We start from the raw sequence: 27,432 nt of genomic DNA, 5'->3' as shown, positions 1-27,432 counted from the left end.
TTCCTGTGGCCAGGCCCTGCACAGTGATTCAGAGGAACATTGTTGTGACTCAAAATCAAGAAACAAAATGCCATATTATGGAGACCTGCATTAACTGAAAACTTCTGAGCTGCCTCTCCTGATTAAAAGTACTTTTAAACAGTAATTTCCCCTTTTTACGTGGATTTTATATGGAAGTCAAAAGAGACAATCAGGTTTCACTTTCAGCTTCATTCTCAGTTAGCCCACAGGGGTATTTTGATACTCAGTGAATAAACTTCTGATGCAGAAGTGTCCAATACAAAAATAAAATGGAGCTGGTTGCAAGAGATATATCAAGGTCACCATATTCCCAAACTGCTCATTATCTTGCCTGTTGGTTGCATACAAGATATGGTAGCCCCAAGGACAAAAGCAGGAATCACACAGTGCAGCTTTCTGGATGTTGTAGGTTGTGTTCAGAGCAAAAGGACTGAAAAACGGTACCTCCTGACCTCCAGCAATTCCTGAAGTGTTTGTTTTCTGGTTTACTTACTGTCTTCTGGATTTAAACATCTGATATTTTTGCTGTTTCATACATCAAAAGGGAGATTATTTACATGGACTGACAAGCCGCCTTCCCCTTATGTATCCATGAAAAGGTTTGCTGTATGATATTTTTTAATCCCTCCCAAACTGGACTTGATCAACTCACTTACATATTGTCAAGGCCTTTATGATCTGAGATGAATTAGCATTGCTTTGTATCAGTGCAGAAAGAAACACACTCAAATTTTAAAAGCTAAATAAATCCTCCAGATTAATTTGAGCAGTTTGACTTGTATCTCGTTCTTATCCTGGATCAGGTATCACATCAGAATGAATCTGACAGTCCTAGCAAGTCCAAGGAGTAAATTGTGTTCTGCCCATGGATATTGTTTTTCTTCAACTGGTGTATGAAGATATGTTATCACTCTTTAAAAGCCTGCTTTTCTCACTGTGTTACTCTCATCAGAACACATATATGTTGTAAAAAGTAACGTTTCCCCTTCAGTTGTGTCCGACCCTGGGGTACCACTGCGAGCAGTGATTTTATAGGCAAGCCGGTTTTTGTGGGGTAGTTTGCCATTGCTTTCCCCGGCTATTCTTTACCCCCTAGCTATGAGCTAGGTACTCATTTACCGACCAAGAAATGGATGGATGGCTGAGTTGACCATGAGCCAGCTGCCAGGATATCTGACCCACAGAGGGCTTGAACTCCTGACCATGTGAGTGGCAGTGCAAGCACTTAACCACTATGCCACGTATATATGTGGACCCTGCTTTAAACAAAAGGACTGGGCTTCCCAAAGTGTCAATGGGCTAGTCTGGCTGGGGTAAGTCTGGCTTCTGCTTAGGAAAGGACAACTGTTGAGCTTTTGTAGCTGTTGATAAGAATATCTCACATTTACACTGTTGCAGACTAACAGCTCAATCCTGGGGGGGGGGGATCCCCCTCTGGAGCCGACAAACCCCTGTGCTGGCATCACTGCCCATTCGGGCAGCAAAAAGGGGCAAATGTGTGTGCCAGTGGAGGGGCAATTTATCCTTGCGGCTGCACACCATGTGACTGTGGTGCCCGACCTGGAACCACCCTCAGTCACCCAGGTCCACCAGCGCAAAATGCTGTGCTAGCGCGGCCAGGGATCTTTGCTAGCATTCTAGATTCAAGTCTGGCAGCACTGTAGAGACCCTCAAGATCTTCAGGGTATAAGCTTTGGAGAGTCAAAACTCCCTTCGTCAGGTAACTGACAAGAGAGATTTGACATACACACACACCCCGAGCTTACACCTGGAAAATCTTGGGGGTCTCTACAGTGCTGCCAGACTTGAATCTAGAATGCTAGCAAAGATCCTTAAAAGAGTGGATTCCAGAGGTGGGGAGGGGGACAGAGCTTGGTGGATTATAGAACACACGTCCAGTTCCCCACCCCCAAGTTCTCTGGTTCATTTTTGTTGGCTCTGTGGAAGCGAAGGCACATCTGCAATCTCGGTTGGGAAACTGCTTATTTTGGCTGTGCAGTACAGTAGAGACCGCGTGGAGGGCCCAGCTATTGAAATCTGCCTCAATGGGACATTCATGGAGTGGGGCAAGTGGTCTGTTTGCAATTGAAAAAGCGGCCTGCCTGCGCGCTTGAAGTACTTGGAATCACAATACGCGGCTGACCTTCTTCACCTCCCACTGCTAAAGAATCTCCACTGGACGTAAATGGGGGCTGTGTTAATTAATAGGCTTTCCCTCCACTTTGTTTGCCTGAAAGCTTAATGGGACTCTGTGTGCATGCCAAATAATCGTGCGTGTGTGTGTGTGTGTGTGTGTGTGTGTGTTTCCCCCCTTTTACACACAGCTTTAGCTGCAAACCTTACTTGCAAAAAGAGTACGAGGGTTTCTAGCTCTTTTTGGAAGACAATGAAAGGGGCGTTTGCTACCATGTGGTAGAGATCAATGTGTTGTTCGTGGGGGGTTTCTCAGCTCCATGCAATAATTCCAGAGGGGTCCTATTGTTAGCTTTTATTCTAGCATAAACTTTACACATCAGAGTTCATTTTATCAGCTGTCAGCTCTGCGCATTCATCTCAGAGTTTGTGTACAGCGGAAGTCCGTTTGCAGGATTGCAGCAGTGCCTTGCAAACTGCCTGCCATGGTATGTGGTTTTGTATGTTTGTGTGAGGTGGTTTATAGTCTCGCTTTACACAGTCAACTTTGTTTAGGGCTTTGGATAATCTGCTTCAGTTTGACAGCAGTTTTTTCTGGCCCCTTTTTGCATGCCAGGATGAAGGAGGAGAAAGTCCTGTTCTTAATGCTTGATTTAATATTTGTAGTCCATTTTGCACAGCTGGGAGAAAGCTCTCTCCACTACCCAGTGCAACTTTGAAAGTGGAAGGAAATCTATCGTTGCAGGCTTTCACGGCCAGAATCACTGTGGTGTTGTGTGATTTCTGGGGTGTACGACCGTGTTCTAGTAGCATTTTCTCCTGGTGTTTCGCCTGCATCTGATCGCCTGCAGGCAAAACATCAGGAGAAAATGCTACTAGAACATGGCCATGCAGCCCAGAAACCACACAGCACCCCTGGAAAGAGATGGATTATTAGGGACTTTTGGAATTTGTACAATGGACTGTACCACTCTCCCCTCCTCCTGCTTCTTCCAGATCTTTGCCATTTTCAAAAACTCCTGCACAGTTGATATTGGAATGGAAATTATCATTGAGTTGTCTGACAAAAGGACATGTAAGATGTCTGTTGCGGGACAAGTTCTCACTGAAAATTATCTGGCTCTCTCTAATGCCTCCACTAACAAGACAGAGGTTCCTTTCAAATTATCTTTGAAATAAAAGCACTGCAGACTATTTCCAACATCCCATAGGTAAACGCCAGAATTGTTCCCCCTCCGCTGCGCTCTGATCTTTAAAACCTTGTAAATATTGAATGTTTGCAATTGGAGAGATATTTTTATTGCGTCACTGTCCCAATGTTTTCTTGTGTCCTGATGTGACGATAGTTTAATCTCGATTTCTGGTCTGTTCTCTTTCATGATTGATGGTGGCTTTTATTTATCAGATCTGAATTGAGAGTGTTATTTTTCAGCACTATGTAAATCTGTTTTAGGTTGCTGCTGCTTGCTGATTTAGACTGCAAGTTGATTTATTTACAAAACTTGTATCCCACCTTTCTTCCCTTACAAAGGCACACGAGGCAGCTAATGACTTAAAACATGGATGTTAAAATTACATTTTAAAACCATTTAAATTAGCCCGCCCTCCCAAACACACATTACTAAAACAATTAAAAAACAGTTAAAGCATTAAAAAAATTGTTAGGCAAAAGTGATCACTGAAGGGAATCCAAACAAAACAAGCCTTCACCCACAGGCAGAAGGTTGCAACAGATGGAGGAGAGAGCTCTAGAGTCTTGGTTGTTTTAGATTTGCTGTTTTTGTTATGTGTGTGTGTTTAAATTCTATTAATTTTTAATCCTGTTAGAACTTTGGACACCATTTTAGTAACAGAAAGGCAGCTTGGAAATATTGTGAAGAAATATTTTTTAACACAGAAGCAAAACAATGCAACGTAGAAGCAAGTCAGTATAATGTTCTGCTAAACTTAAGGTTTCTAAATGATTTACTAAATTTTTTTGCGATTAGTATAAATTATGCAAACTTATCTTCTTGTGCTCACTTCTGCTATTGGACTTTATTGTTCTGCACAATTTACTGTGATTTACTCTGAGAGAAAGGGCAAGAAGTTTATAGAAATTCTGGCTGCAATCCTCAGATGTTTGCATCTGTAAGCAGTGGAGTCTTATGGCATGCACATATCCCTGCATGAATTTCTGCAATAGGTTGCATAGACTCATCAACAGCATTCTGGGAGCTGATACATACTCCTTACTTTTTCAAATATAGGTAAAGCACCTGTTTTTAAAGACAATCTGGAGACCCAGATGTGAATCCTCACTCTGTCATGGAAGTTTACTAGGTGAGCCAATGCAATTCTGGGATGCAATAACAGTATAGTGTCTTCTCAAGGAAAATAATTGTACCACTCTGTTCTGCATTGGTCAGATCTCACCTAGAGTACTGTGTTCAGTTCTGGGCACTGTAATTTAAGAAGGATATTGACAAACTGGAACGTATCAGAGGAGGGCAACCAAAATGGTAAAAGGTCTGGAATCCATGTTCTATGAAGAGAGACTCTGGTCGTTTCCCCACTTACCTCAACCAAAGGTTGCTGCGCGCTACTCCCAGTGCGCCTCATTTCTGGCATGCTCCCGGGCTTCCCCATGACCCCACGCTCTGCGCGGGGTCATCAAAAGGCACCGTTTCGAGGAGCGCCAGGAATGACGTGCGCTGAGGGGGCGCGACAGCGGCAGCATCGGGGCGGCTGCGTTGTCGCCACCCCTGTAGTGGGGAGTGCCGGGGGACCCCGCGCTACTTGGGGAGAATAGCGCGCAGCAGCAGTTAAGCGGGGAAACTACCTTAGGGAGCTGGGAATGTTTAGAGAAATGAAGGTTACGGGGGCACATGATAGCTATTATACCAATTTGAAGGCATGTCATGCCAAAGAGGGAGCAAGCTTGCTTTCCGCTGCCTCAGAGACTAGGACACGGAGTACTGGATTCAATGTACAGGAAAAGAGATTCCACCTAAACATTAGGAAGAACTTTCTGACTGTCAGGGCTGTTTGACAGTGGAATTCACTGCCTTGGAGAGTGGTGGAGTCTTCTTCTTTGGAGGTTTTTAAACAGAGGCTGGATGAACATACGTCGGGAGTGCTTTGATTGTGTGTTCCGGCATGGCAGGGGGTTGGGCTTGATGGCCCTTGTGGTACCTTCCAACTCTATGATTCTATGACTTTGGCCTAGTCACTGTCTCTCAGCCTAATGCACTACACAGGGTTGTTGTGAGGATAAAATGGGGGAGGGTAGAATTATGTTACCAGCTGCCTTGGTGCCCCATTGGAAAGAAAATCAGGATATGCCCAACTGATTCAAACTCACCTGTGCTGGTCATATACTTTGACACTTTTTCTACCCAAGTGTGCCAATCAAAGGGTCAACGTCTCTGGTGTTTTCCAGAAATCCTGGTCTGTTTTAAAGTTTCAAATATTCATCCTCCTTGTGAGTAAACACTTCTGTGTTTTATCATTTCGGGTGGGGGGATTCTCGGCTGTGCCGGTCACATGGAAACACAGTGTTTCCGTGTTAACCTTGCTGCCTCTGGGATTCCACAGGGAATGGAAATGGGTTCCATGAACCCATGTTGCCTATGCCGCATTGGCCTGAGTTTCCAGGTTTTTTTCCTTTGCCCATCTACTTAAATACCAAAAAGAAATGCTAGAAATGTCAAATCAACATTATGTCAAATCAACAAATCTCTGGTTGATTCCTGTTAATTCCAGGGGGGCGTTTTTTGGTACAAGTCGCACATCCCATCTTGTTAACTGCATTGACTTCAGCTGACTCCACCTGGAGTTCCTGTGGGAAAGATGGACTACAAATAATGTAAATAAATAAAGTTGTGTTTTCCATGGCCTCCCACATGGGCCAAGTTTGGAGAATCTCAAAAACAAGGTTGCATTGTAGGAGCCAGGGCAGTAAAGGGATTAAAGAATCAGTCTAGAATTGGGGAGATCCCCACTTCTTTGGAGGCCTCCAGAAGGTCTCTGGAGGGGCGGGTATAAACATTTTCAAATTAAAAAGATAGGCGCCAGGCAAGCCCTATGGAGAATGCCTTGTAAAGGTGAGATGTCACCACTGGAAAACAAAAGTCCTCTCTGCCATTCATTTCAACCCAATGTTGTGGACGCAGAGAACAGGGCTTGGGCAGAGTATTTTAACAGGCAGACCAGATCATATGAGAAGAGGTAGCGATGTGTAGTGGTTAAGGACAGCATAGTGCACTGGCGTAATGCCCATTGGGCAAGGTGGGCAGCTGCCCAGGGCATCACCTTGTGGGGGGCATCAAAATGCTGGGTTTGTTTTTGGGTATTTTAGTGGTTTTCCATTTCTGACCTGCAGGGGGCGCAGTTTTTAGGCTAGCGGCACCAACATTTCAGCGTTTCATCAGGAGACTGTCCTTATGCTACCCCCCAAGTTTGGTGAGGTTTGGTTCAGGGAGTCCAAAGTTATGGACTCCCAAAGGGGGTGCCCCTATCCCCCATTGTTTCCAATGGGAGCTAATAGGAGATGGGGGCTACAGTTTTGAGGGTCCATAACTTTGGGCCCCCTGAACCAAACTGCACCAAACTTGGGGGGTATCATTAGGGCAGTCTCCTGATGAGACCCTGAAAGCTTTGAGACTGTGCCTTCAGAAATGTGCCCCCCACAGCCTGCAACCCCCATTGACAGCAATGCAGAAAACTCAATGCAGAACAAAGATTCTTGGGCAAATTTCTAGGATGTTCCTGCAGGGGTGCATTTTTGGATGTATCAGCACCAAAATTTCAGGGTATCATCTGGAGATGATGGCACCCCCCAAGTTTGGTGCAGTTTGGTTCAGGGGGGCCAAAGTTATGGACCCTCAAAACTGTAGCCCCCATCTCCTATTAGCTACCACTGGAAACAATGGGGGATGGGGCACCCCCTTTGGGAGTCCATAACTTTGGACTCCTTGAACCAAACCTCACCAAACTTGGGGAGTAGCATAAGGACAGTCTCCTGATGATATGCTGAAATGTTGGTGCTGATATGTCTAAAAATGCACCCCCTGCAGGCACCAATGTCCTGGTGCAAAAAAAAAAATTGGTCATGGTGGAGTGGCCGCCCATGGGGAGGGGGCATCCAACTCAGGTTTTGCCCAGGGCTACAGTTTGCCCAGGGCTGCCTCGTTACGCCCCTGGCATAGTGTCGTGGTTAAGAGCAGGTGCACTCTAATCTGGGGAACCGGGTTTGATTCCCTGGTCTGCCACTCGAGCTGTGGAGGATTATCTGGTGAACCAGATTAGCTTGTGCACTCGAACACATGCCGGCTGGGTGACCTTGGGCTAGTCACAGTTCTTTGGAGCTCTCTCAGCCTCACCCACTTCCCAGGGTGTTTGTTGTGGGCGAGGGTGAGGGGGGAAGGGAAAGGAGATTGTAAGCCCCTTTGAGTCTCCTACAAGAGAGAAAGGGGGTATAAATCCAAACTCCTCCTCCTCCTCCTCCTCCCTTCTGCCCTTCACGGGCTTGCAATAAATTTTCCAGAACAGCTGGCTGGGATTTCATCCTCTGGCCAAATTCGCAGCGTCTTTCCACCGCCTCTTTATCTGTGCAACCCCCTCCTCCCCTCAGATCTCTCTCCTATGCAACAGACATAATTGCACATGCCAAGTGCCAGGCGGCTGGGAACTCCGTGTACCGGCTGGTGCGTGTTGGTACATTGTTCAAGCTGTTGGCACAGGCCAAGTTTCTCTCCGCCCTCCTCCCTCCGCGCCTGGTCTGGGAACCCTCCCGGGTCTTTCCTCTGCGATAGGCCAGCCGCTCCAGCTTGCCCCCCCCTTTTTCTGAGCCAATCCTCCACTTTTCTAGCCTCCACAGCATAACATGTCCATTTAAGGAGACGGGTTGTACCAAGCAAACTTTAGGGGGGGGGGGAGGAGGAGAGAAGGAAATTATTATTTTTTTTGCATCAAATAAAGACTATAGTCCAGGAAAAGGATATTTTTAAAAGGCAACAAAAACCCTTGCAATCGTCCCGCACCGCTGGGGTGGGGGGAAGCTGCCCGAATTGCACGACTGCAGCTTGGGGGGGGGGGGCGGTTGGAAGAGAGAGAGGGGGGGAAGCTGTCAGGAGGGCCGGGCCGGGCTTACCTGTGGAGTTGCAGGACCCGGGAGCCGCTCCGCCCGCCTGCAAGTTTGCAATGCGGCCCGGCGGACTGGAGGAGGCCCCCTGGTGCCCGGATGTCTAGCAAAATTGGTGCGGAGCCTCAGCTGAGGAGAAGGCACAGCCCGGGCTCCGGGACGCTGCGGGGCGGGGAGGTGCAAGCTAGGCTGCCTCGGCTTTGACTTTGCAAACCCCCCTCCCTTTTTTTTTTTTTTTTAAATCGAGGGAGCCCGGGCGCCTCCAAGCAAATGGCAGAGAAGTTTTGGGGGGGCCGGAGGGGCGAGGGCGCAGCGGACTGATGGCCAGAAGGCACCTGGCTTGCTAAGCTTCACTATGGCTGCCCAGTCAAGGTAAGACAGGTTTTTTCATGCCCATATATATTTGCATCCAAAAAGTTTTGTATTTTGCGTTTGGGAAAGAAGGGAAGACGAGCAAGCACTTCCTAGAATGGCTAAAAAGCAAGGGCTGGTTAGTCTTCCACTGCACCCCTGCACCGCCCCCCACCCTCAAAAGGATTAGCCGAAGAGGTCCCTTGAACTGTTGGCCAAAACTGCGACTGCGAAGGGGTTTGATCTGCTTGCCAAAAACTGAAGATGGACCCCCCCCCCCCACTCCAAGCCCTGCTGTTCTCTTAACAGCTTGTGTTGTCAGGGGTGGGGTGGGGGGTAAGAAGAGAGAAGGATGTTTCAATGCTGTCTGTTTCGTGTGTCTGTTAGATTTTTCTCTCTCCCCCCAAAGGGATTATGTATTAACCTTTTAAAATGGTAGCTGGCTGGTGCTTGAGTGGAGTCTACTGAGCAGGCAGGGGCGGGGGGTGCAAAGGAGAGCCAGTGAATGAAACAGCCCAATTATCTGTAGTTACTGTCAAATTGAGGGATGGGAGGGCAATCCAGGCATATATTTTAAAAACGGTTTGCGTCTGATAAAGTTGCCTTATTTCCTTGAGGGAGGGCTTTTTATCCCTGGCAGCTGTCAGAGCTTCTTCTTTGTTCTTCCGGGGTGTAAATAAATGATTCCTTATATTCAAAGTGTGCAGGCAGCATTTTAAAAGTCCCAAATGTACCCTCCCACCCTTTAAGAGTTCCCCTTAAACAGTCCCCCTGTCCCCTATTGGCCAGTGTCCAGATGGAATGTTGCACTGGTACTGGCCATTTTGATTCTTATATTTCTTCTGCTGGGAACCAAGGGTATAAATGAGTGAATGACAATGACTAACTAGTGGTTGAGGTTAATGAATCAGTCGATGTTGGTTCTTCTCTGGATTGTGATGGGAGGCATGGTTTTGACAAGTGGTCGGTGTCATATTTTTTGTTTTTTTCCTCCCCCCCCCCCCCCGTGTCTCTGAGTTCTTATATTTGGGATTCTGATCTAGGTATCCCTTCCACATCACTGGGATTAGGGGTGCAGCACCCCCATGATCTGGAAATCAACGTAAAAAATTGTGGGCCCCCTTTCATACCAGGAAAGAAGTCTGAATTTGCTTATTTTAATTTTTGAAAAGAAATTGTGTGTATTTATGGTATTAAAAGACAAAATGTGTTGATAGTATACAACACGATTCATATATTTTTTGCATTTGTGAGTTTTTGAACCATTTTGTGTCATTCGCTGGCCTTCGCATGTCTTCTACGGCTTGTGCAAAACTCTCACATTCCCATTTAATTTCTGCCACCGACCCACGATATAGCAAAACAGCGGTGGGGAAAGTCTCAATGTCGAAGGGTTAACTGTAATGCCCAGTTTATTTTCTCAGGTCTTCTGCTGTTTTCGAAAATGGCAACGTCACCTTCTGGCAAAAAGCACACTAGAACAACTAAGGGTTTCGACAGCGCGTTTTGGGGTGGTGGTGGGGAGCCCCTTGGCTACCTTTCTTGCTGTAATTTGGTAGGTAACATAATCAGGAGCCTTGAACCTTGTCCTATTTCTGCTTGTAATTGGTTTTGCTAATATGGGGGTACAGTTTTAGGGAAACGGGTTGCCAAAGGGTACATGAGTGAAAAAATGTTAAGAATCACTGTTCTAGATCAGGGGTCTGCAACCTGCGGCTCTCCAGATGTTCATGGACTACAGTTCAGGGGCTGATGGGAATTGTAGTCCATGAACATCTGGAGAGCCAAGGGGCTGATGGGAATTGTAGTCCATGAACATCTGGAGAGCCACAGGTTGCAGCCCCCTGTTCTAGATGATGGGAAATGGACAAGCAGGGTCAGAAAGGAAAAGAAACAGACTGATCCTGTTCACCTAGAGGAGAAACTTTTTATAAACAATGTTTAACTAGTATAAGGCGTTTAGCTTCTTAATTGATTCCTATCTCAAAATACCACCGCTTTAACCAGCAAGGGCAATTTGCTTCTATCTCTGTAAGCAGCCTTCCTTGTGCAAATCAGCTTGCAGGATTTGGTTCCACTGTGCATAGCTCCCAACACATGTAATCGGCTTTGGAAGCGCTAATGGCTTGTTGTGGGGGTGGGGGGAGGACAGGGCACACAGAGTATAATAGGCCCTCTTCCTTTTCTGCAGAGAGGCACTGTGAAAGGTGGTTAAGTCTGAGAGCTTGTTACCTTGACTCTAGCAGGATTGACTTCTCAGTAAATGTGCTTAGAACTCTTGCGTTATCTGAACACAAAACGCAACACTTCTTTTCTCTCTGTAGATTCGTGGCTGTCTTCTCAGGTTGTATTTTGGTTTGCAAGTCCACAAAATCGAGTCCTTCTCCCAAAAAAACACAGTTGTAGCTATTCCTAATATGCTTCCAGTAGAAGCAGTGGGTTGGCGTCTTATGCTGGAAGTCCCTCTACTATTGTGTAGTGGTTAAAGCAGAGGTGTCCGTGGTGCTTCAGATGTTGTGGTGCTTCAGATGTTCATGGACTACAATTCCCATCAGCCCCTGCAGGCTGTAGTCCATGAACATCTGAAGTGCCAGAGTTGGACACTTCTATGTTAGAGTATCAAACCAGTTAAGAGTATCAAACCAGAAATCCAAGTTTGAATCCCCGCTCTGCTAGGAAAGCTTGCTGGATGGCCTTGTATCCAGTCACACACTCTTACCTAATGTACCTCACATGGCTGTTGTGAGGATGAAACAGAGGATGTAAACTGCTTTGGGAGCCTGTTTGGGAGAAATGAAGTCAACAGAACAAGCTGAAAAGATATGTGGGTTCCAATTTGACATTTCTGTTGACTTTAGTCAGTATAGTGGGGAATGGAGATAGCTGCAGTTTCAGTACAAGGGAGGAGATACCGTGAAAGAAACCTTTTGAATTGAACCAGCGTGCTTGTGAGATGGCTCACCTCCCTGCACTGATTCAACAGCCGGAGGTGTTGCCTGCACACCAATCAAACTCATCTGGTCACTGGAAGAGCTGTGTTGCATGAGTAATTGTCATGCTACTCTTCCCAGGATTCTTTGGGTGAAGGCTCTGGCTCATAAACCAGTGTAAGTTTGTGGGGTAGCTCTTCCTGATTAACAAATGTTTAGTTAAAGCAGTGCCTTGACCTACATAGCCTCTGGGCTAGTCCGAAGCTAAGCAGAGTAGGGTAGCAATTTGGTGGGAGACCCCCAAGAAATGCTAGGGCTTCATAGCGGAGGAAGGCAACGGCAAACCACCTCTCTTGCCTTGAAAACAACTACGAGGTCATCACGAGGCAACTGTGACTCGACAGCAAACAAAGTGTAAAAATTGAAGCCGTATCTTCTAATTGAATTGCCGTAAATCTTAATCTGAATCCTGGCAGATGACCCTGTTTTTCAGTGGTAGGTTCGGAACATGTTTAATCAAGAAGTGAGCTTATTCAAGCCATGTCTCCCCATCAGCAAAGCTTAAAGCTTTAGCACAGTGGTGGCAAACCTTTGGCACTCCAGATGTTATGGACTACAATTCCCATCAGTCCCTGCCAGCAGCCTGTAGAGCCCCTAGAGGATGGGGCAGTATAAAAGTTTAAAAAATTAATAAATAAAAATAAATAAATAACATCAGAAATTGTAGTCCATAACATCTGGAGTGCCAAAGGTTCGCCACCACGGCTATAGCATAATACCACTTGTCTTCTGTTATGTTTTTCCAAATCAAGGCTCGGCCCATCTTCTGTACTGTCACCCCACCTTTTCATTTTGGGTCAAGAAAAGGAGTTGTGGCCAGGTTGGGGGTAACCATTGGACAACTCGGGTAGCTGCCTGGGACTCTACACTGGTGGGGGCTCTCAACCAACCACAATCCTAACTCCTCAACAAGGAGCTGGTTCCACTCGCAGCTGTTGATTGTGCCTTTTCTGTCTGGCTCTCAAGCAATTGGCTTCTGGCAGCAATGGTAGGTCCCATCAGCCTCTCTTAGGCCACTGCAGGGTGGGGGGTGGATGGCGGAGGCGGAAAGGAAGGCCTTGATTCTTAAGATTCTACACCCCTATCTGTTTCTGCCCCTGTGAGGCTTGTTTGTGAAATGCACAGGACTCTCTTAGAGTTTGGGTAACTTTAGTGCACAGAATTTTGAGATGGTTTTAAGCACGATGCTTAAATTTGCAATTTTTTCCCCCAGTCAAGCAAGGATGCAAAAATCCAGTTGGGATATTTGCTTTGGATTGCTTCATTCCCAACCACTTTAGGTTTTCCCTAGCCCTGTGGTCAGTGTCTTTGTGGGGGCCACTGCCACTAAATGGTGCTTGTGAAGGTTGTTCTCCCCGGGTGGCAAAAGCGTATGGACACAGTTCTTAAAATAATAACTCAAACTGCAGGGAGCAGAAAGGCGAAAGCACTGAGATCTCTGAATTCTTCTTTCTTTTGGCAAATGTTCCGTTAAAAGAGTCAATCCTACAAAGGACATGAACAAGTTGGGCAGTCGCTTCGGGAACTCAGCATTCTTTGCTTTCCTAGCCGAGTCAAAACAGTTTCAGGATTAGAGGTGGTTGTTTCTAGTAATATCAGCAAAAGCATGCAGGCATGTGCTCTTCGTTTTCTTTTTGTTGTGTATTTGCGTTCCATTTCCAGCGCTGTTAGCACTTTCGTTTAATAAGCGACTTGTCTCCTGCTATGAACCGAGCTGCTCGACCGGTTTGTATCGTGTGAACTGGGCTGGTAGAGATTGTCCAACTCGGTTGCACCTGTGTTCTTTTATCCCATCAGCCCCCTGACATTGAGAAATCAGTGTACTTATGAATGCTGGATTATGAAATGATTCCATGGTCTTAGGAACAGAGGAGGCATGTGTGACTTTTAAAACTTTTTAGGAGAAAAAGCATTAGTCTGCCAAGGTGTATACGAAGCTGCCTTAATCATATTATGGATCCTTCTAGGCTCAGCATTGTTAATTCTAGTTGGCAGCATCTCTTCAGAGTCTCGGGCAGAGAAAGGCCTTTCCTAGTAGTTGATACCCTTACTGGAGATGCCAGATATTGAACCGCCTTTGTGTCTGGCAAGTTCTGCACCACTGAGCCACTGCCTAGCAGAGGGTTCTAGGAAGTGGTCTAAGACATGTACATGGTTTACTTGGAGGTGCTGACTGGGCCTGTTCTAAATCCATCTTATAAATGGTTGTTATTTATTTACTTTTGTCACAACCTGCCGTTCTTGCTGAGACAAGAGGTAGATTGCAAAATCAATCAGATGGCATAAGACAGAGATGGCGAACCTTTTCGAGACCGAGTGCCCAAGTTGCAACTCAAAACCCACTTATTTATCGCAAAGTGCCAATGCAGCAATTTAACCTGAATACTGAGGTTTTAGTTTAGAAAAAACGGTTGGCTCCGAGGCATGCGTTACTCGGGAGTAAGCTTGGTGGTAGTTGGTGGCTTTGCTTTGAAGCAACTGTGCAGCTCTTCCAACAGGTGAATCACAACCCTAGGAGGGTTTACTCAAAAGCAAGCCCCATTTCTAGCAACCGAGCTTACTCCCAGGTAAAGGATCGTGCTTTAGTTCTTCGCATGAAAATCAGTGGGGTTTAACAGTGTTTAACAGGGTTACCTACACTGCTTCCCCAAAACTAGGTCTTAGGTTTAATGCTAACAATCAAGCCCAGTGGCCCAGGCCAGCCTAGATGTGTGTATGGGGGGGGGGGGGCTCTGTTTGCACGTGCCCACAGTGAAGGCTCTGAGTGCCACCTCTGGCACCCGTGCCATAGGTTCACCACCACTGGCATAAGACATCCAGTGAAGCATTGTTTCAGGGGGTAGCTGAGTTGATCTATAGTGGAAGATTTGAGTCCAGTTGCACCTTAGAAACCAGCAAGATTTTGGGGGCATAAGCTTTCAAGAGTCCAAGCACCCTTTGACAGATACCTTTGTTTGCAGGGACCTGGTTTGGATGTGTGTGGGGTTATGTCAGCTCCACCCAGAAGTTCTCCCAGCCGGATACAGGTCTCTGACAAAGGGAGTGTTGACTCTCAAAAGCTTAAACACTGAAGATCTTGTTCTTTGACTCAAATATAGTGAATTGTGCAGTAGGACTAGGATTATGGAACAATATGGACAGGTATGTCATCCCATCACAAAGGAAGTGGATTGTAAAGGTAGAAGACAGTTCAGTAGAGGATGACATGTGCAACAAACTACAACTCTTTTGTAAAGGCAAGTTCCTGAACTGTTCCAATATATTACAGTTCTCATCCTCCTGAGTATTTCTGTTTTCTATATTTCTGCAAAATGACAGGAGTGTGAGACCTTTCTCATCTGCAAGAAGACATTGTACAAGGTGGGAACTTCAACAGAGAATGCACACATATGGAGTTTCAACCTTTGAATCAGGGAGTTCTGGAACTTCTGAAGGGAGTTCTGGAACTTTTATGTAGCCAGTGTGGGATTTTTGGGTGCTTTATGGGAAGACCTAGTTGTGCATCCATAGAGAGCAAAGGTGCCACACTTCATGTCTGTCTTTGTACATGCACAGAGAGCAACAGTTTGATGGCAAAATGAAACTGTTCAGTGGTGGAGAGACTTCCTCCATGGCTTTGACCATTGTCTGGCTCCTCACTATGCTATACTTACCGCTGTTCAGATTGTGTTGCCTGTCTCCGAACTTTCTTGGTCTGCTGCCTGTCGTCCTGATCATGTTATGGTGAGGACATAGATCTGGCTCTGAGTCTTCCGGGCATATGACTGTGATGTCCTGTCACGTGCATGCAACTCTGTGAATTGTATGTCTCTACCTGGGTTTGCATGTGTGTATTAAAGATGGATCCCAAGTCTGGAAAGATTGAAGGCCACTGACCTAGAACAAATCAGGCATACACTTGTGTTAGGAGACAATTGATGATGTCAGTCAAGTTGTGTTTCAGATTGTTCCTGATAATTCTCGTTGAGGATCTCCTCACAAGCTCCTGAGGAACTCAAGAGTTCTCTGGAACATAGTTATAAACATTATTGACCAGGACTTTACCTCAGAAAAAGGTTAACGACTGCAAGAGTTGATTCCTATGGAAATGGAATTTGAGGGCCATCTTAATCTAGTCAACTGGGCCTGAGGCTGGAAATTGAGATTCTGTCTGTGGCTCTGTGGGGCCTTAAGCACTGATCTTGTCTGTTATGATTTCTGAGGTAGCATCCAAACAGGCACAAGGCTAATACACACATTCAGAGTTTTTGCCTAGGGGGTATTGTGTTGCCTAGTGGGTTTCACTTCAGACAGCAAGGCATGCCCTTGGGGAAAATTATTGCTTTGAAGGATGGTCTCTGTGGCCTTATATCCTACTGAGGTCCCTCTCCATCTCAAACCTCAGCCTCCCTAGGTCCCCCCCCACCCACCGATCTCCAGGAATTTCACAAATTGAAGTTGACAACTGTAGGCTTTCACAAATGCAGTCCCCACGTGCAGTGCAATATGACTGTATCTAGAAATGAGTTTATTGATCGACTCTTGCAGAATGTGTAAATCAGTTTTGCAAGATGAGCGTGCTGAACTATCCTTCCAGACACTTCTGCCAAGCCACTCTAGGACCGGCCCATTATCTGTAGCGATTGTTCCTTATTCAAAAAGACTTGTAGAAACAAGTCAGGTGAGATCACAGATTGTAACATTATTACTGGCAGTTCTTCTTCCTAGAGATAGTGTTTCCTCTATTTCCTGGTCAGAGATACAGTTGTGGGAGGAAGCTGGACAAAAATGATAAAAGTGAAGCCCACGCTTTAAATCAAGCATTTTCAGACTATAAAACAGTGCAGAAAGTCTTGCCCTTCATCTGTGGAAGGATCCTCTCTAGCCTAATTCTCTCACCAAAGTGGTAGATTTTGGACTGGATTGGACCAGTAGAAGAAGCAGCGTTTGGATTTATACCCCGCCTTTCTGTCCTGTAAGGCGACTCAAGGGTGCTTACGAACTCCTTTCCCTTCCTCTCCCCACCATAGACACCTTGGGAAGTACAAGGGAGAGTTTGGAGACTCTAGCCCAAGGTCACCCAGCAGGCTTCATGTGTAGGAGTGGGGAAACAAATCCAGTTCACCTGATTCGAGTCTGCTGCTCATGTGGAGGAATGATGAATCAAACTTGGTTCTCCAGATTACAATCCACTTGCTCTTAACCACGACACCACACTGGCTCTCCTCTTTTTTCCCATTGGAAAAACAGAAAAATTAGGGGAGATGTTTTCATGGAGAAACTCTGAAACCTGAGATGCAGTCCACGAAAAGCTGTGTTGTGTAATTCTGCTGCATGCATTATTTGGCTGGCGGTATGGTTTCATTTGAAATCCAGTTGTTGGTTCTCCCAGGTGATCATAGAGAAGGCAAAATGTGTATCATATCCCTTTGGTAGATGTGTTTATGAGAAAGCTAGCCCATACCAGCTTTTTAACTTCATTCTGCTCTGGTCTAGTTGATAGGATGTTGCACTAGAAAAGGTGAGACCCAGGTTGAAATAGCTCGCTGGGTAATCTTAGCCCAGGCACCCTTGCTAAAGCTAATTTATCTTATGGGATTGTTGTTTCAAGGCTAACATGGAAGAGTGGAGAATGGTGTTGTTTTTAAGTGGACAGCATTTGAAGCAGTGAGAAGAAGTTCAAAATAATCACAGGAGTTTTGCTTTGTCTAGAAGATTACTGTTCGCATAGCCAGTTAACACTAGAAGGCCATCTTCCATGCCAGGTGCATATGAATGGAAGTACATTTCAACTCTGCTTCTTCCCTCATCCTCTCGTTGTGGTTATCTTCGGCACACTAGAAGGATTTTTCTCTCCTGTGCACAGAAAACACTGGGAACTCTGCTTGCTTGGTTTCTGTTGGAACTACCTAGCTCCAGCATTGCATCTGGAAAATGGGAATACATTTGTGACTCTTCTTACACTCTTTGGGCGTTGTGGAACAAAGATATAAATTTGGGAAAATATAACCCCTCCCCTTCCAGTAAAAGCTTCAAGTGCTCTCTTCAGAGTGCGTTTAATTCTGTGCATTTGGAATTTTCCTTCTCTTTATTGTCTGTGTGCAGAGACTATTTTTGAGAGCGTCTAAAGGGGGAAGGGGGCGGTAGGAACACCTGCCTGGGTGAATAGAAGCCTCCACGTAAAGAAGAGGCAAGCGAAACTTAATGAATGCAGATGGCACTTTTCCCCTGATTGAATCCAGATAGCTAATAGCGCTGCTATAGTCTCTCGTTATTACCTGTAAAATATATTCTAAAAGGAAGCAGTTCTCAAGAGTGCCATTAATGCACACCGTTCATTTATCACAGTAGACATGGAGAACAGGGAAGAGCCATCTTATTACCAAGATACGGCCTGCAATAGATTACTGCGACATAAATGTATTGTATTATAGGTTAGTGTTTATTTTAAACTGGCTTTGCTGTGTACCTGCGTGATGTATGGAGAGGAAGAATCCTTATTTCCCAGAGTGTCAGCAGGCAGCTAAGTACTCCCTGGCCTTCCAGCTTCTTAATGTTGCCACTAGAATGGAGGAGGGAAGAGCTAAGATAATTTCTGAGTGAGTTTGTTTCTGGGAAACCCATGTCTTTTTTTTTTTTGTCAACCACAACTGTGTGTATGTGGCGCTGTAAATAAAACTTCCAGGGTTTCTGGCTGAGAGAGCCCGGCTAGTTTAATCATGATCTGTGATCATAATACAATTAAGTAATTAAATAAAATATCACTTGCCGTCTCTTTGCTTCACTTACCTTGTGTGTGTGCAGGGTGGGGGTGGGTGATGGAAATAAATGGCAGAGCCAATGTGATGGGTTATGGTTAGGGAGTTGGACTAGGACAGTGGTGGCGAACCTTTGGCACTCCAGATGTTATGGACTACAATTCCCATCAGCCCCTTCCAGCATGGCTAATTGGCCATGCTGGAAGGGGCTGATGGGAATTGTAGTCCATAACATCTGGAGTGCCAAAGGTTCGCCACCACGGGACTAGGATCTAGGAGACCCAGGCTGAAACCCATGGTTCCTAGAAGCCTTGGGTAGGGGAAAGGCCATGGGTCAGTGGTAAAGTATCCCCTTTGTGTTCACAGAGTCCCAGGTTTGGTCCCCAGGTAAAAGGTTCAGGAAGGTAAGTGGTATGAAAGATGTCAGAGACACTGCAGAGCTGCTTCCAATCAGAGTAGCTGGCTGATTTTGATAGACCAATGATCTGATTCAGTATAAGGCAGCTTCATGTGCTTGTTAGGTAACTGTGGATCTGCCATTCATTCATTCATTCATTCATTCATTCATTCATTCATTCATTCATTCATTCATTCATTCATTCATTCATTCATTCATATTCTCGCTCGCTCACCCTAATCTACCTCATTGGCAGTGGTGGGGTTCTATTAATGTATCGACTCTCAAACTTTATAATAAAGATTTAGACAGGTTGATTTAAAAAAAAAAAATTTAGTACGTGACTGTAATTAAAACTTGAGATTGCAAATATGGAAATGATGGGAGTTTGATCTCTCACTTTCTCTGTCATAACACACACATGCTCACAGACAAACAATTCAAGTTATTTTTATTTATTTATCAATCTGCATACTTGTTTCCTGTCCAGTGAAGTTCCTGGATGGGGTACAATCATTAAACACCTTAAAGCCATAATAAAAACTACTTTAGAAACCATCCCGACCCCCCACCCCAACCCTCCTAAAAATACATAATCAGCCATCCCCCCATAATGCCCCCCAACACAATTCTTTTATACTCTGCCTTTCTCTCAGTGAGGACCCCAAAACTGCTTATGATGTTCTCTTCACTTCCATTTTATTCTCACAATAACCTTGGGAGAGACGTTAGGCTGCCAGTGTATGACTTGCTCAGGGTCACTAAGAAATCTGTCATGGCACAGTGGGCATTTGAGCCAAGGCCTCCGAGATTCTAGTCTGGCATGCTACCCATGGTTAGGTCACCCCCTTGTTTGTTTCCTTCGACCCTCTGGTTTTCCATTCGGTATCCTTCAGGAGTAAGAGGAGAGATCCGGGCCCAGGGTTGGTTGAGAAAAAAGAAGAAACACAGTGCAGTAGCTTGTCCAAAGTTAGCACTAGGTTGACTTCTGCCGTTTCCTTGGATCCAGGTTCTGTTGATTCAGGTAGGGGTTAATTGTCCCAGTGAAACATCCTTTTGGATTGCAAATAACAATGACATGAAACATTGCAGGCCCAGTTCCGCATTTAGACTAGTGACAAATGCAGGTCGTTCTCACACAACTAAGATAAACGAGCATTTGAGAGGGCAGCCAGGGATAGCGTCTAAGCGGAGGTGTAAATTGGGAAAGGCTTTGAAGGTTAAATTCAAAGGGCCTGTTGTGGGTGTGTTACCTGTGTGTAGAATTAAGCTCCAGGTGTTGCAAAAGCTTTGCACATCTGATTCATTTTAACAGTCTGGGGCCTGCATACTTATATCTAACCTATAGGCAGAACCTTTATGTTTACAGATTTGCCTACCCAGCCAGGTAGACCCTGAAGTCATACTTGCAAATCATTACTTGGGGGCACGGCTGAAATCCACCCACTCCCAGCTTAGCCTCCTCAGGCCTCCATATTGCTTCACAGTTTTAAAGTGGCAGAACAGCTGTGGTTTTCCTCACAGAGTTGTATTAACATAAAAATTATAAAGCCATTTGAATTCTCAAAATCTTGAATGATAAGAGAAGAAGAGTTTGGATTTATACCCTGTCTTTCTCTCCTGTAAGGAGACTCAAGGTGGCTTTCAAGCTCCTTTCCCTTTCTCTCCCCACAACACCTTGTGAGGTAGGTGAGGCTGCGAGAGTTCTGAAGAACTGTGACTAGCCCAAGGTCACCCAGCAGGAATGTAGGAGTGCAGAAATATATCTGGTTCACCAGATAAGCCTCTGCCACCCAGGTGGAGGAGCGGGGAATCAAGCCTGGTTCTCAAGATTAGAATCCACCTTCTCTTAACCACTACACCGTGCTGTCTCTCAGTTTGCAGTTTGAGCACTCACAAATATAGTTCATTATTCTACTCTTAGTTTTCATTATAATGTTCATGATAGTCTACAAAAACACTCCTCCCAAAACTTGTTGAAATGTATTTTCAAATCTTTTTCTGGGATGGGGGGCCAGGGCAGGGAGGTGGGAGTAGAGGCGGTCTTTTCTGATCTCTCCTGGCCAAAGATTTAGCCAGTAAAATGGCTGATGCAGGAGTACTTTTAACTATTGGTTTGCTGCTCCTAGAACCGTGGTGGCGAACCTTTGGCACTCCAGATGTTATGGACTACAATTCCCATCAGCCCCTGCCAGCATGGCCAATTGGGCTGATGGGAATTGTAGTCCATAACATCTGGAGTGCCAAAGGTTCGCCACCACTGCCCTAGAATGTACTTCAGAGAGATTGTGGCTTGGTGGCAGAGCATCTGTTTTGTATTGATCTACTTCATTTCTGCCCAGCAGGTTCCCAAAGCCGGTTACATCATTATTTCCTCCGTTTAAATACACGCAGAAGGTCCTAGGCTTAGTATGCAACATTTCCAGTTTCAAGGATCTAGTATTAGGTGATGCGAGTGACCTTTAACTGAGATCACGCAAAGCCTTTGCCAGTCACGGTATTTAATCCTGGACTCGACAGACCAAGGCTCTGACTCAGGGTAATTAATGGAACTTCCTTGTGTGGAATGGGCCTTCAGATAATGCTTGCAGATATCCTGTCACGGACTGAGTGAGGTTTGTCCTGCTAATCCTTTGTGCTTCATTAGAGGGTTTTTGTTATGAAATTTTACAAGATGATCCCTATTGTTCGGTTAAAGAAATATCTGAGATCAGTAGATGCTGATGAATACATGATAACGAGACCTTCTGTGGCTTTCACGCACTAATATAACGTGGATTAATTAAGACCAGCTTTCTTTCCCCTTTTGAAAAAAACAAAATGTTGATTTTTTTTTTCAGCTTGACAGATGACGGGTACAGTCCATGCTCGGAACAGTAAATATTTCTAGGCTGGCTGTGCTGTCTGGTTTTTCTGTATACAGCCGAAGAGAAATTCTCAGTTGTAATAAAAAAGCTTTCAAATAGGATGGGCATATACACTTGCCAGATTGGGCAAGGCCTAAAGGGATCATGTAATACAACCTCAGCTCCAAAAGAACATCTTGTACGCAGAGCTCCCATCCACACCATAAATTATTCTTTCCTCGGCCTGATTCTCTCTTCCTGTATTTTCTTTGTTGTTCACAGTTATCCTATGTGAACTTGTTTATTGGAGGCACAATGTTTGAGATTAGAACCCTCATATTTAGAAGCAAATGTGTACCAGATGCACAGGTTTCTGTATCCTTTATGCACTGCACATGAATATCCCAGGCTGTTGGGGATTGAGATTGAGGGCTGATTTAAGTATTAATGTTTTGTTAGACACCACAGGGCAGTTATTGCGTTCAGAGTGCAGCACGCCACAGTAGGTTCCAATGCCGTACCATTTGCCAAAAGATTAGAATGACGTTTTAGCAAGAAACGTAGGTTCCTCTAGACAAGACAGTAGCCAGTTCAGACATAACAGACCAATGATATCCAACTTGGCACCTGCCAACATGTTCCTGGAGCTTGCTTTCTTCTTGAGGCATGGTGGTTAAAATCTGAAGAATCTTGAAAGGAGAAGAAAAAGAGAGGTTTTTTTGGATTGGTCTTGGGACCTATTTGTAGGATGAATTCTGAACTCGCCCCATCCCAAAGCTTCAGTAGAGGCAAGAGGTCAGTGACGTTTTGAAACTGGTCGATAAAACCTATAGTTTGGATGAAGATCGGCAGGCTGCCATGACAGTCTTTATACTTGGCAGTGGCCAATCATCTCATTTGAGGGTGGAGCCATTCAGGGGGGTAGGGAGCTGTTGCCATGTTCTTATTGGATCTATATTTTCTCTCTAAAGGTACAGTTCTTAGCCACCAGATTGTGAACTAATCACACTGAACTGCTCATCAGAATTTTCCCCCCTTTGAATTATTTCATTTTCTATAATTTATTGGATCGTAAGTATGTTCTTAGATTCCTTCCTGTCATCCTTCTTAGTTAAGAGAGTCTCTACACTGGGCTTAGGAGATTCCTACCTGAGAGACAGGAAATGACACTTTTAGTCCTGCCTCCTCAAACAGCCAATGGAAATCAACCAAGATCTGGATGCCCTTCTTAAAGCAGAAGGAATCTTTATGGTCAGTATCCAAGGTTCTGGAGAGCAGGTGCCAATTTGAGTTGACATCTTGATGGATTGGTTGTCTCAATCAGTGCAGGGCAGCTGTATGTGTTTCGCCTGTGGAATTCGGGGGCCCTTTTCACACAAGGGTGAAAAGTGAAGCTGGGCAAAAAGTGGGTATATTGCTTCTGCATGTACAGAAGCAATATAGTCTGTAATAGGAAGGGGAATTTGCAATTTTCCAGCCTAGGGAATCCTTGGGCTTTAAGCCAGACTGCATTTGCCCTAGTACTGTGACAAGGAGCAAACTGTGAGCATTGTCTAGTGGTTCATGAAACACTATGGGGCGGTGAACTAGCGCAGTCTGCCACTTAGCTGTTTGCAGGGATCAAACGCTTCTTGATGTAGTTATATGCATGGCTGATCTATTTATATGATACCTGTATTTGTTGTTTTCTGAACCGGAAAGAATAACACTAACCATGTTTTTCCTCTCTCAGTAGTGACGTAAAAATGTCATTGTTTGGGAGCTGGCATGGGTTAGAGATAATCTGACGTCTGTAGAAGCGCATAACCGCTTGGCTTGGAAACAGCTTCAGCCCCTTTTGAACATGTCTAAGCAATGCTTATTTGACTGTTTTGAGTCCGAAACTTTCTTGTGGCTTTCAGCTTTCAGTGCTCCTTAGTCCTAAACGGGAAGAAGTTGGGCGCTGTTTCTCCGCACGTCCAATTATCTGACGCCTGCTTCGAGTCTTAGGCGCCAGGTTGAAAACATTGATGAAAACACTGACTTGCATGGAAAGCTCAGTTTATGTTGCTGTTTTTATCAGGTGCAGGGGTCTGCGGCCTATCGCTCCAGGGCCGTAGGTGGCTCAGTACAGAACCAACCATGGATTTTTAAATGTGAAACCTTCATGTGAAGGTATGTTGGAGGGACAGGGAATAATGTACGTTTTAAGTTATGCAAATAGATTTTCTTATACTGGCTCTTGCTTTGGAGGCTGGCGTAGCTAGGCTCTTTAATTATTAAAGCTTGCCGACTCTGCTGTTGTGACATTTTTAGTGTCGATTGCTTGTGTTTTGTATTAAATACGCTGTAAATCACCTTGACAACTTCAGTTAATAGGTGGAATGTTGACATGTCAAGGAAGCCACAAGTATCCAAACTATATACTGGCAGATTTTTCACATGTTGTGCTGTTTCTAGAGCTTATTTATGCTTTTCACATTGCACTTCTTCCATCCTTCTCGCTGGAATCTTCCATTCTTTATTTGAGTACTTCCTCATAAGTTTTTTTACGGCTACCATGAACTTCTGTCTTGTCATGTTAAGAGGTCTCCCCGCAGGCCTGTACCTGCATGGCAGGAACATCCAAAACTGCAGTGAAACGTTCAGTCTATGATTATAAATCACATAATTCCACCCTATCACTAGCTGTTAACTGTGTGTGGGCACATGTGTGGAAACGGATAGGGTATGGATAACAATTTTTAGATTAGCTCTGGGGGCAGGTTTATAAATAGCAGGCTTGCTTAGTCTAGTTACCTATAGTAACTAAGAATCTCCCCCCAGGATACCAGACAGGCCAGTTAATTTATTGCTTTTATTTTTCCTCATTCCTTTACAACAGACCTTAAGGGGATATCTCTCATCCACTCATTGAGAGTTTCTGTACTTACTTTGTTTTAGCAAGACTGTTGCCTTATCCTGGGTCTATCTTAACAAAAATACAATTACTCGTATTCTTATAAAATTGTGGGTCTGCCCTACCTCCATTAGGCCAAATATTACTTGGTTGTGGTGGGTTTCCCAGGTTGTGTTGCCGTGGTGTGGTGGATCTTGTTCCTAATGTTTCTCCTGCATCTGTGGCTGGCATCTTCAGAGGTGTATCACAGAGAGAAGTCTGTTACACACTGGCCCCTTCCACACATGCAGAATAATGCACTTTCAATCCACTTTCACAATTGTTTGCAAGTGGATTTTGCTATTCTGCACAGTGCATTGAAAGTGGATTGAAAGTGCATTATTCTATATGTGTGGAAGGAGCCACTGTGTCCTGTGAGAAGGGAATGTTTAGTGGGGTATATATTGTCCGTGTTCCAGGGTGGGGAACAAATCAGTGTTTGGGTGGAACTTGTTATGCAAAGATGTGGTTGATAGTATTGTATTGTGGGTGGGGTTTATCAGTCCAGTCACATTTTCATGCCCTGCAGCGGCAGCAGTATTGGTGAATGCAAATTCTGTGTTTGGGTGGAGTCCATTGGAGACCACACAGCCCGGAAAACCCACCACAACCAGTTGAATCGGACCGTGAAAGCCTCTGACAATACATATATTACTTGTCTAGTTATATGTAGCCAGGAATCCTGGAAAAATTATTATTTGGGCTAATAACTTCTGTGGACTCATTTGTAAGACAGCCTGACAATAATTGCTGGCTGGTGGCAAACTCAAAAATTTTCTGTGGCGGTTCCTGGAGTTTTGTGTTGTTGTCTAGAAAGGTTTCATACACTGGAAGTCTGGGAACTCTTCGGCTTGTGAGGTATCTGCTTTGCCCAAGGCAATAGCAGTTAATGTTTCTGGCAATTCTTTTCCATGCTGATAAACATCAGACTCTAGAACTTGTTCATGATGTAGGCTGTCTCTACCATGGCAGTTGAATTTCAGGTTTGTGTCCAGTGTTGGGTATTTAACATGATAGCTCTTCAGGCTTCTATATGTTTTGATTTTTCTTTCTTTTTTAAAGAAAGCTTTTATTTTATACAGCATCAGTATCTACAGAAGAACTTGAGAGTTTTCTTCTGTTTTCAAATTCCTGTGTTAAACCTAAGAAATTATGGGTGGGGGCAGGGAAAGTTGTCTTTATTCATTAAATACAAAATCCATGGTTCATCCTCTTGTTAAATTGTGGCAGTGAAACAGATGCTTGTTCTAAAACTGTATGTGGATTAGGGCTAGCATTTTATGTCTAGGGTCATCTTGTAGACCGAGACACCTGAATGTCTCGGACTTTTTGAAAAGCAAATTGGATGTGGGTTTGATTTGAGTGTTGGAAGAGATACCTTTTAAACCCCATTTAAAGTGGGAAAGTAATTGCTTCAAAAATTATTTTAAAACATATATAAATAGGAGCTAGTTATTGACCTGCATTGCTACCTAGTTGCCCAGAGGTTATAATAAAGTACAGGTTTCAAACTTTATGTTGACGATTAATGATAGTGAATGGTTAGAAACGACTTGGCTGGAATGGCTGGTCAAATCTAGAAACAGCTTGTTAGGTTCTGAAAGGGAGAGTGACTATTTTAAATAGCTAAAATTGAGTCCAATAGGACCTTGCAGACCAACAAGATTTTGGGGTGTCGGCTTTTGAGAATCAAAGCTCCTTTTGCCAGATTTTTTACTCTCCAAAGCTTATACCCCCAAAATCTTCTTTGTTTCTAAGGTGCTACTGGGCTTGAACCTACCTGTTGTACTACTAACCAACACGGCTACTATTTTAAAATCTATTCTAGTCGCCTTGGGCTGATTCCGCACATGCAGAATAATGCACTTTCAAGCTGCTTTCAATGCTCTTTGAAGCTGTGCGGAATGGCAAAATCCACTTGCAAACAGTTGTGAAAGTGGTTTGAAAACGCATTATTTTGCGTGTGCGGAAGGGGCCTCGGTTACATCTTGCAGTCTGTTTTCCACACAGCATCACCTAATCCAGTTAACAATGCCATCCCTAGTAGAAGCACGCCATTCTGAAGACCAGAATAAATGTACAGGTTTCCCAAAGCCTCACAACAGTTGTTAAAAATTAAAGAGCCCCTTTCGCTTTGGAACACCATTGGGGAGAGGGAGGGAGAAAGGCTCCTGCCTCCCCCCAAGCTTTCCCATGATAAAATTGTGCTTGGGGGGTGGGGAGTTATTTCTCTGTGCTTGCTGTTCTTCATGGTATAGTCTATGCATGTGACTCTTCAGTCTGTGGACTGGGGCATCTTTTATAATGTCCTGAAACTTCTTTTTAAAATCTTTTTTTTTTAAAAAAATTTGTACTGATCATCCATCTTGATGAAATGTTCTAGCAGTTTTGAAGCTTTGCTCACTATTTTGTGTCATTACGGTTGGATCGAATAAAAAGACATTTGGACCTGGGTTTCCTCGCCGAACAGTCTTAACTGCTACACCAACTGCCTCACCATTTTAAATAAACGTGCCCTACTAACTTTGTCTTCTGAGCTGCAAAATTGCAAAGTCGTCTTAGTTTGGCTACGTTCTTCCTCGCCCTTTCATCTCCTGTCAGATCTAAAAGGAGCACGATATATTACACTATAATTTTAATCCAGACATAATCTTATGAATATCCCTCTAGAGAATCTTGAGGTTTTCATGGCTAAGCCTGCATAAAAGCTGTGTGGTTCTCCCTTCTTTCAAACTGTCTGGAATGAAGAGGTGGTGGAGGACCAAGATGAATGGATGAAATCACTGAGAAATTTTGAAACGTGGGAAAAATCTTTATTCCATAATACACATAATACTGAAAAGGACATCCTTGTTTCCAGTTACTGTTAATTCCAGTGACTCAAACAATAAGGATGTGAGGAAAATATAGCACTTT

The 27,432-nt window shown here is 44.6% G+C and overlaps 1 protein-coding gene across 2 annotated transcripts in view; it reads left to right on the top strand.

Moving 5' to 3' along the window:
* LOC125439822 (AF4/FMR2 family member 1-like) overlaps positions 1-27,432 on the top strand; it is a 118,748-nt gene that overhangs the window by 10,637 nt on the left and 80,679 nt on the right. The window contains exon 1 of one of the 2 annotated variants that reach the window (XM_048509088.1): positions 8,279-8,650. The exons of the other annotated variant lie outside the window; for it this stretch is intronic. Within the exon in view, the coding sequence (XP_048365045.1) occupies positions 8,634-8,650 (17 nt within the window). The 5' untranslated portion in view covers positions 8,279-8,633. Of the gene's footprint in view, positions 1-8,278; positions 8,651-27,432 lie in introns of those variants that run through there. 2 annotated transcript variants of the gene reach the window in all.

Source organism: Sphaerodactylus townsendi, linkage group LG10, assembly GCF_021028975.2.
Source record: "Sphaerodactylus townsendi isolate TG3544 linkage group LG10, MPM_Stown_v2.3, whole genome shotgun sequence".
Lineage (NCBI taxonomy): Eukaryota > Metazoa > Chordata > Lepidosauria > Squamata > Sphaerodactylidae > Sphaerodactylus > Sphaerodactylus townsendi.
This window is presented reverse-complemented; position numbering and strand designations above follow the sequence as displayed.